At 48.6% G+C, this 9,961-nt stretch overlaps 1 protein-coding gene across 1 annotated transcript; it reads left to right on the plus strand.

Moving 5' to 3' along the window:
- Positions 1–3,172: 3,172 nt before the first annotated feature.
- LOC102083561 (avidin-like) lies at positions 3,173–5,707 on the plus strand. The gene is made up of 4 exons (XM_005508089.3): positions 3,173–3,325; positions 3,447–3,627; positions 5,084–5,204; positions 5,483–5,707. Exons 1-4 carry the CDS (start codon positions 3,254–3,256, stop codon positions 5,604–5,606), a joined length of 498 nt encoding a protein of 165 aa, XP_005508146.2. The 5' UTR covers positions 3,173–3,253; the 3' UTR covers positions 5,607–5,707.
- The last annotated feature ends 4,254 nt before the right edge of the window (positions 5,708–9,961 follow it).

Consider the following 9,961-nt stretch of genomic DNA (forward strand, 5'->3'; position numbering starts at 1 on the left):
GTGTCCATCCAGACATTAAGCCATTGATCACTACCCTCTGCATGTGACCATCCAGCCAACTCCTTCTCCACCAGATAGTCTCCTCCTTCTTCATTGGATCTCTTCGTTTTTGTCAGGTGGGCTGCTAGTCAAAGTCCTGACCTTGAGGTGCTTCTCCTGCAGCTGGAGAAAAATAAGTTCCTGGAATGAACCACAACATTAGCAGAGTCATAGAATCGAAGAAACATAGAATTATAGAATGTCCTGAGTTGGAAGGGACCAAAAGGGATCATTGAGACCAAGTCCTGTCCCTGCATATGACAACCCCTCAGTTCACACCATGTGTCTGAGGGCGTTGTCCAGTCTCTTCTTGAACACTGTCAGGCTTGGGGCCATAACTACTTCCCTTGAGAGCCTGTTCCAGTGCTCTAGCACCCTCTAGGTGAAGAAGCTTTTCCTAATATCTAACCTAAAACCTTCCAGGGCACATCTTCCTGCCATAATCTCGGTTTCTGTCAACAGATGAGCACCTGCCTTTCCTCTTCCGCTCGTGAGGAATCTGTAGACCACAATGAGCTCTCTTAGTCTCCTTTTCTCCAGGCTGAACAAATCAAGTGACTTTACCTGCTCCTTATATGGTTTTGATACAGGGAATTGACAACTAATTTATTAACACTTAATAACTAACACTTAGAGAACTAACCCTACCCCACATCACTAAAGACACTTAGAGATCTAACCCATTAACCCACATCACTATTGCCTAGACTTCCTTAGCTCTGTGTAACTTACTGTACGAAAAATAGGACTTCACTGACGCCTTGTAAAAATAATAATCCTTGGATGCATCCTTGGTGCATCCTTGGTGCATCCTTGGGTGAACTAGATTACAGAAACTTGGGCACAGGGCAGGAGATATGCCACCAACTCAGCAGTCTGAGACCTAACCAGCTCATCACAACGGACCAAAGGTGACAGAGAAAGAGGACCCGGGTTCACGATCACTGCGCAGCTGCAGCCAGGAGGAGCCAGAGGTTGAGACTATGGAAATGGTCTCCCAGACCTCATTGTAATATGAACTGCCTTCTCCGGGACAGGTTATGAATATGTATAGGCGTTCCTAAAACTTTCATGAATATGTAACACTTTATTGCATTTAACCAAACTCACAGCTACTGTAATTTTACACACGCATTAGGTGAAATGATTCCCCATGTGTCCGGCGTCGTAAATAAATGCATACCTTCCCTATAACTTCAAGGGTTGTAAGGTCATTCCGTGACACAGTTTCCTCTCCAAAACCTTCACCAACTTTATAGCCCTCTTCTGGACACTCTCCAGTAGCTTAATATGTCTTTTGTACTGTGACACCCAGGACTGCACACAGTGCTCCACGTGAGCTTGCACCAGTGCAGACCAGAGCAGGACAATCACCTCCCTCACCCGGTTGACAATCCTGTGCTTGATACACCCCAGGACACTGTTGCCTGCTTGGCTGACAGTGCCACTGTTGGCTCACATTCAACTTACTGTTGGCCAGAATCCCCAGATCATTCTCCACGGAGCTGCTTTCCAGCATCTTGTCCCCTAGTCTGTATGTACAGCCAGGGTTGCCATGTTTCAGGTGCAAAATTCAGCACTTGCTCTTCTTGAACTTAGTGTGGTTGGTGATGGTTCTCTAATTTGTCCAAATCCCTCTGCAGGGCTTCTCTGCCCTCAAGAGTGTCAACAGCTCCTCCCATTTCAGTGTCATCGGCGAACTTCATTAGTACTCCCTCGAGTCCTGAGTCTAAGTAATTTATGAAGACATTGAAGAGTGACTGCCCTAAGACAGATCCCTGTGGAACCCCTCCAGTGACTGGCTACCAGGAATATGGAACGTTTCCAGATTCCCAGGAATGTTGAAAAATAATGGAGAGAGTTCTTGCTATGATGTCAGTCAGCTCTTTCGGCACTCTTGGATGAATCCTTCAGGCCCCATCGACTTGTAGGGATCCAGCTGGAGTAGCAAATCCCGTACAAGTTCTGGGTTGATTGGGAGTTTATTGTTCACACAGCCATGGTTCTCTAACACAGGGTTATGGGGTCTCCCACGTCCATCTTCAGTGTTGGAGACCAAGGCAAAGAAAGCATTAAACATCTCACCTTTGTCTATGTCCCTGTTAATAAGGCAAGCATGCTCATCAAGTAATGGGCCAATGTTATTTCTATTTTTTTTTTTTTTTTTGGCCATTAATATTTTTTTAAAGCCTTTTTTATTGTCATTCACAGTACTGGCCAGATTTAGTTCTAATTATTCTCTTTTCTTCTAGATGATGCTCTGTTGCTTTTCTTACTTCCAGCTCCCCTTATCTTTTAAGGCCTTTTTTGCTAAATGAGCCAGGAAGCTCAGAAGCTTACAGCTTGCAAAAGTTATGCTAAGCAAACTTAATTATACTAAAGGAAGACTGGATAAGTATTTTCTAAACAAGTTCTGGAAGAAGCAGTATACCAAATAGTTCAAAAAGCTAAGGCACCCTACTCACTAAACACCATTCTTCAGACTTTGATATACAAATCAAAGTTGAAAACAACCACAGCATAACAAGAGTCACTAAAATCATGATAATGCACAGCATAAGGTTCAATGCTCCATCTGCTGTCAGAGACCATTGCAAAAAGTTTTTCTACCATCCATGTTCTCCACCTTTCTTTACTCTTTCTAGGTCATGATGTATCTCCTCTGCATCATGATGGATATTGATTAGGGATTTCTGTCCATTTGGTCTGAATTTGGTTTGGCATCTGTTTCAGGTCATCATGTTGCAACGCTTTCCTCAGCAGTGTGACAGTCATTCCAATAGGAGTAAAGACTTACAGCCTTTGATCAAGAAAAGAAATCTGTCCCCTAGGCAGGACCATAATGCTGGCCTGTGTAGTGAGCACCACCTGAGGAGGGCCAGTTCATTTCTGCTCACTGCGCTTGTGATCAAAGCAAGAACACTTATAGCCATGCTGACAACATCAAGTTGGCTTGTTATGAGATTGTCTGGTGGCCCCGGGGCAGGTCTGTATCACTACAAGGAGAGATCATTTCAGCAGGTGCTTGTGGGAATATCTTCATGGAAATACCCTCTCCTACAGTTAGGAACTGCCAATTTGGAAACACCTAGATTGCAGAACGCCCTGGCCGGAGGTGCCATCTGCAGCAATAAAAAGGTGAGGGAGCACCACATCAATAGAATCCTACAAGGAACACGTCCCTACGTACGCCAGCTGTCTGCCTGCTGCAGAGATGGTGCAAGTGATTCCTTTCCTCCTGGTTCTCTGCCTGACCCTGGTGGTTCCTGGCTTTTCTGCAGGAGAGGTAAGGCAGGGCTAGAATACACAGGGTAGGGGCCTCCATCTCCCAAGGGGTGCCTGCTCCTGCCACCCTGCCCATGGCTGGGCTTTGCTGTAATACCAACACCAATTCCACTCTCCTCCAGTGCCAGCCTGCTGGGTACTGGATCAACAAACAGGGCCACATCCTGATCATTTGGCCTGTGGATCAAGGCAGCTTTAATGGTTACTACCTCAAGAATGAGTCATATCCATTGAAAGGTCTTCGGCTTCCCCCCAATCAGAACCGACAGATAATCTTGGGCTTCGTGGTTACCTACAGTTCAGGTAGTTAAATTTTGCAAATTCCTTGTTGTGTTCAAAGACCACCCCTGCCGTACCTGTGATGTTCCAAATGATACCCTGCCTTACCTGTGGTGTTCCAAATGGTCCCCTTCCTTCCCTGTGATGTCTCCTATTGCTTCTTCCTTTTCTGTGATGTCCCCAGAATTCCTCTGCCTCTCTCTGATGTCTCAAATGTTCCCCTGCATTCCCTGTCTTCCTTCTGATGTTCCCAGTGGTCTTTTCTATTCCATGTGTTGTCTCCCATGGTCTCACGACCTTCCTGGGCTGTCACCAGAGTTCTCATGCCCTTCCTGCAATGTCCCCATAGTTTGTCTGTCTTCCCTGTCATTTCCTCAGAGCTCCCCTGGCCTATCTGTGGTTTCCACAGAGCTCCCCTGCCTTCCCTGTCACATCCTCACTTGTCCCCTGCCCTTCCTGTGAGGTGCAGAAATGACCTTACAACCCTTGAGATTGTAAAGAAGGTACGTATTTTACCTATTTATTTATGATGCCGGACACATGGGGAATCATTTCACCTAATACGTGTGTATTTTACAGTAGTTGTGAACTTGGTTAAATACACCAAAGTGTTACATATTCATGAAAGTTTTAGGCACGCCTATACATATTCATAACCTGTCCCCAAGAAGACAGTTCTTATTACAATGAGTTCCGGGAGAACATTTCCATAGTCTCCACTTCTGGCTCCTCCTGGTTGCAGCTGCACAGTGATCATGAACCCGGGTCCTCTTTCCTGTACACGGTCACCTTTGGTCCGTTGTGATGAGTTGATTAGGTCTCAGACTGCTGAGTTGGTTAAAACTGGCATATCTCCTGTCCTATGCTCAAGTTTCTGTTATCTAGTTCATCCAAGGATGCACCAAGGATGCACCAAGGATTATTATCTTTGCAAGGTGTTAGTGAAGTCCTGTTTTTTGTGCAATAGGTTACACAGAGCTAAGGAAGTCTAGGCAATAGTGATGTGGGTTAAAGGGTTAGCTCTCTAAGTGTCTTTAGTGGTGTGGGGTAGGGTTAGTTCTTCAAGTGTTAATTAGTTAATTGTCAATTCCCTGTATAATCACATGTGCTATTCTGAATGTCCCCCTGCTTGTCTTCTGATGTCCCCAACAGTCCCCTCATATGTGGTGACCATGATGTTCTTCTGCCCTCCCCTGTGATGTCCCTGATGTTCCCCCATCTTCAACCCCAGGGCTTCTTGGCTGCTGTCACCTCCCAGTCCCAAGGCACAGAGGATGTGCTGAGGCTTGAAGTCTGCTGATGTCTGCACACCTCCAAGTGTAATCTACAGCCCTCTGAACCATCCTGCCTACTTTCCCCATTATTGTTATCTCCAGAGGACAGGGACAGCCCAGGTCTACTGTCCTCTGTGCTGGGCCATAGCTTGGCAAGACGTGCAGTCCTGGCCATACTCACCTCCACCTCCTGCCCATCTCTGCAGGTTCCATCAGGGTCTTCACAGGCCAGTGCTCCATGGAAAACACAGGGAAGGAAGTTTTGAAGACCATCTGGCTCGAGCTGTCACTTGTGGGCAACATCGAATACTACTGGATACCCACCATGTGAGCCTCCTGTCCCAAATGCACGGAGGTCCCCACAGCATCCCTGGGTTTGGGGCTCCCCACCTCACAGTGCTGAGCACCTGGCAGAGCTGCTGCCATTGCAAGGGTGACCAAGAATGGAATACTCATGCAGAGCCTCCCCAGGCATCCTGCTGTGGTGCAAACACTGCTGGGGGGTGGGATGGCTCTGGGTGCATGTTTGGCACTGGGAGTATGTATGTGCCCTATGCAAGGGTGCCTTTCCCAATCTTACATTTCCTTCCTCTGTGTCCCCACAGGGTTGGCACTGATGAATTCACCCATCTGCCATGGCGGAAGGAAGATGGCATCACAAGGGATTTAAAGACTGATGAAAGTGCCTGGGACGCAGACCCCATCTCCTGCTCCACCAGCTATTTCTAACATGCAGACCCCATCTCCTGCCCCACCACCTCCTTCTAACATGTAGACCTCAACTCCTGCCCCACCACCTGCTCCTAATAGTAAAGCTTTACTGCAAACAACCTCCTGGCTCCTGTTGTGCTGTGGCTTAGTGTCCATATTCCCCCTATCCCCATTAAGGCACCCCATGGCCTCTCCTGTCACTGTCCGTGGGGCCCAGAGTCCCAGCCATGATCTCCATGTCCCAGGCTACTCCATCATAGTGCCTACCACCCCACCGTGCTCTCTCAGGACCTCCACCTTTCCTATGGAGCAAGATTTTGCTCAGTCTGGTGTGGTGGCCTGCGGCCCATTTCCCACTAGGGTGGTCCTTGGCAAGAGGGCTGGCATTTGTGACCACTACCTGGCTTCAGCCCTCTCCACTACAGAAAAAGATGAATGGACACAAGACAGCACTGCAGACAGAGCCCAGGCACTGCACTGTTGTCAGGAAGGTAAAAACAGCCTGAGAAGAGTGCCCATCTGGCGTCTGCTTGCTCCTTCTGTGCCATGCTGTGCCACAGAATCACAGAATGTCAGGGATTGGAAGGGACCTCAAAAGCTCATTCAGTCCAATGCCCCTGCCAGAGCAGGAACACCCAGATGAGGTTACACAGGAATGTGTCCAGGCGGATTGGAATGTGTCCAGAGAAGGAGACTCCACAACCCCCCTGGGCAGCCGGTTCCAATGTTCTGTTACCCTCACCATGAAGAAGTTTCTTCTCATATTTAAGTGGAAGTTCTTGTATTCCAGTTTGCACTAATTACCCCTTGTCTTACCACTGGCTATTGCTGAGAAGAGCCTGGCTCCATCCTCCTGACACTCACCATTTATATATTTATAAACATTAATGAGGTCACTCCTCAGTTTCCTCTTCTCCAAGCTAAACAGACCCAGCTCCCTCACTCTTTCCTCATAAGGGAGATGCTTCACTCTCTTAATCATCTTCAATGCCCTGTGCTGGACTCTCTCCAGCAGTTCCCTGTCCTTCTGGAACTGAGGGGCCCAGAACTGGACACAATATTCCAGATGTGGTCTCACCAGGGCAGAGCAGAGGGGCAGGAGAACCTCTCTCGACCTACTAACCACCCCCATTCTAATACACTCCAGGTACCATTGGCCTTCCTGGCCACAAGGGCACAGTGCTGGCTCATGGTCATCCTGCTGTCCACCAGGGCCCCCAGGTCTCTTTCCCCTACACTGCTCTCTAATAGGTCATTCCCCAACTTATACTGGAACCTGGGGTTGTTCCTGCCCAGATGGAAGACTCTACACTTGCCCTTGTTATATTTCATTAAATTTTTCCCCACCCAACTCTCCAGCCAGTCCAGGTCTCTGGATGGCAGCACAGCATTCTGGCGTGTGAGCCACTCCTCCCAGCTTGGTGTCATCAGCAAACTTACTCATAGCACACTCTATTCCCTCATCTAAATCATTGATGAATATATTGAATAATACTGGCCACAGTACTGACCCTTGAGGCACTGCACTAGATACAGGCCTCCAACTAGACTCCGCCCCATTGACCAGGACTCTCTGGCTTCTTTCCTTCAGCCAGTTAGCAGTCCACCTCACTACTCAGTCATTCAGACCACACTCCCTCAGTTTAGCTATGTCAAATGCTTTACTGGAGTCAAGGTAGACCATATCCACCGCTCTGCCATCAGCTATCCATCTTGTTATGTCCTCATAAAAGTAAATGAGGTTGGTCAAGCATGACTTCCCTTTGGTGAAGTCATGTTGACTGCCCCTAATGACTCCCTTATCCTTGATAGGCCTGGAGATGGCACCAAGGATAAGTTGTTCCATCACTTTCCCAGCGATGGAGGTGATGCTGACTGGTCTATAGTTACCCGGGTCCTCCTTCTTGCCCTTTTTGAAGACTGGAGTGACATTTGCTTTCCTCCAGTCCTCAGGCACCTCTCCCGTTTCCCAAGACTTGGCAAAGATGATGGAGAGTGGTCTAGCAATCACCTCAGCCAGCTCCCTCAGCACCCATGAGTGCATCCCGTCTGGACCCATGGATTTATGAATGTCCAGATTGCCTAATTGCTCCCTAAGCCAGTCCTCATCAACCAAGGCAAACTCCTCCATTGTCCTGCCTTCCTCTGGGGTGTCAGGAGTACAAGGCTGCCCAGGACAGCCTCCGGCAGAGTAGCCAGAGACAAAGAAGGCATTCAGTAACTCTGCCTTCTCTGTATCTTCTGTCATCAGGGCACCCGCCTCATTTGTCAGTAGGCCTATATTACCTCTCATGTTGGTTTTATCTGCCATGTATTTGAAAAAGCTCTTTCTGTTGTCATTGACCCCTCTCACCAGGTTTAATTCTAAGGAGGCCTTAGCTTTCCTAGTTGTCTCCCTACATCCTCTGACAACAGCCTTATATTCTTCCCAAGTGGCCAGCCCCTCCTTCCATGATCTGTAAACTCTCCTCTTCCACTTGAGCTTACCCAGCAGTTCCCTGTTTAACCATGCAGGTCTCCTAGGTCCGTTCCTTGACGTCCTACGTGTTGGGATGCTCTGATCTTGTGCCTGGTAGAAGCAGTCCCTAAACGCTAACCAGCTATCATTGGCCCCTTTACCTTCAAGCAGCCTTGCCCATGGGATTTCCCCTAGCAATTGTTTGAAAAGGCTGAAGTTTGCCTTGCTGAAGTCCAGGGTTGCAATTCTGCTTGCTATTCTGTTCCTGCCACACGAGATCCTGAAATCCACCATTTCACAGTCGCTGCAACCAAGGCAGCCCTCAACCTTTACTGCTTCATCCAGACCCTCCTTGTTAGTGAGGATGAGTTTCAGCAGTGCACCTCTCCTAGTTGGCTCCTCCACCATTTGCAAGAGAAAATTATCATCAAGGCACTGGAGGAACCTCCTGCACTGTGACTGGTTGGCCAAGTAGTCCTTCCCGCAAACATCAGGGAAGTTAAAATCCCCCACAACAACCAGTGCCTGTAATTGTGAGGCTGCTCTCAGCTGTCTGTAGAAGGCTTCATCAACTTCCTCATCTTGATCTGGTAGCCTGTAATAGACACCCACAACAGTATCACCCCTGCCAGCCTGCCCCTTATTTCTCACCCATAGACTCTCAACTTGCTCCTCATCCATGCCTGGACAGTACTCAATACATTGTAGTTGCTCTCTCACGTGAAGAGCAACTCCACCGTCTTGCCTGGCTGTCCTGTCTTTCCTGAAAAGGACATAGCCATCCATGACCACATTCCAGTCATGTGAGCTGTCCCACCATGTCTCTGTAATTTCTACCAGGTCATAATCTCCTGTCCAAACGCAAGTTTCTAACTCCTCCTGCTTATTCCCCATGCTGAGTGCATTGGTGTGCAGGCATTTCAGGGAGCAAGCTGATCACACTGATTTCACCGTAGGGATAGGGGAGTCCTCCCACTCTTCATCAACTCGAGTGCTGCCCCACCGATGCAAGCCCAGCTATAACCCCATCCCACTTAGTATCTAGTTTAAAGCTCTCCAAATGAGCCCTACTAATTCCTGTCCCGGCATCCTTTTGCCCCTGCGAGATAAACCTTTCCCATGTATCACTGTTGTGACTGTTCTAACACCAGCCATAATCAAAGCCCTGACTGTAGCAACAGTCTTGTAGCCAATTGTTTATGGACTGAATTTTTCTATTCCATCCCATGTCATCACCCGAAACTGGAAGGAGGGAAGAGAAATCACTTGAGCCCCAGACTCTTGCCATCTGTTGCAAGGCCTTGAAATCTTTCTTCATTCCCCTCAGACTGCAGGATGCAGCTTCCTCCCCATCCATCTGGAAGTCCTGGTGTTGCCCCTGCAAGGGGCCCATCCACTTTCTGATGACAAAGGACAACCCACCTTTGGCTTCACTGTGCATTGGCAGTTTGTAGGTACAGTGGTAACTTCCATAGCATTCCAGGACAGCCAGCAATCCCCTGCCCATGCTTGGAGAAAGGTGCCCCCAAGCTGGTCCCCCATAATCCCTGTAGCACACAGAGAAACCCTGGCTGCAGCCAGAGACCAGCCACACACACTTGCTCCTGCCATGGGTTGTGGCGGGGGGATGGCTGTGTCTGGGACAGGTGGCAGGAATGTCTCGGTTTGTCCAAGGTACACTGCAGGGGCAGTGCCCATCTATCTGTCCAGGTGATATGGAAGCAATCGATCTGGGCAATGTGGTAGGGAGATCCATCTATCTGCTCAGGGCATTAGGCGGGGGCTGTCTGACTGTCCGCCAGGAGCAACTGGTTTAGGTTCCTCTGTCTGGAGGTCCAGGCTCTGAGCCTTCCTGCACTCTTGAACCTCACCAGCCTCCAACAACGCTTTTGTGGGCCAGTGCTTTGTGGACTTC

This window comes from Columba livia, chromosome Z (assembly GCF_036013475.1).
Source record: "Columba livia isolate bColLiv1 breed racing homer chromosome Z, bColLiv1.pat.W.v2, whole genome shotgun sequence".
Classification (NCBI taxonomy): domain Eukaryota; kingdom Metazoa; phylum Chordata; class Aves; order Columbiformes; family Columbidae; genus Columba; species Columba livia.

Coding starts and splice junctions, on each gene's coding strand:
- LOC102083561 (XM_005508089.3), top strand. CDS start 3,254: ATGGTGCAAGTGATTCCTTTCCTCCTGGTTCTCTGCCTGACCCTGGTG. Junction 3,326..3,446: donor CTGGCTTTTCTGCAGGAGAG/GTAAGGCAGGGC, acceptor ACTCTCCTCCAG/TGCCAGCCTGCTGGGTACTG. Junction 3,628..5,083: donor CGTGGTTACCTACAGTTCAG/GTAGTTAAATTT, acceptor CCATCTCTGCAG/GTTCCATCAGGGTCTTCACA.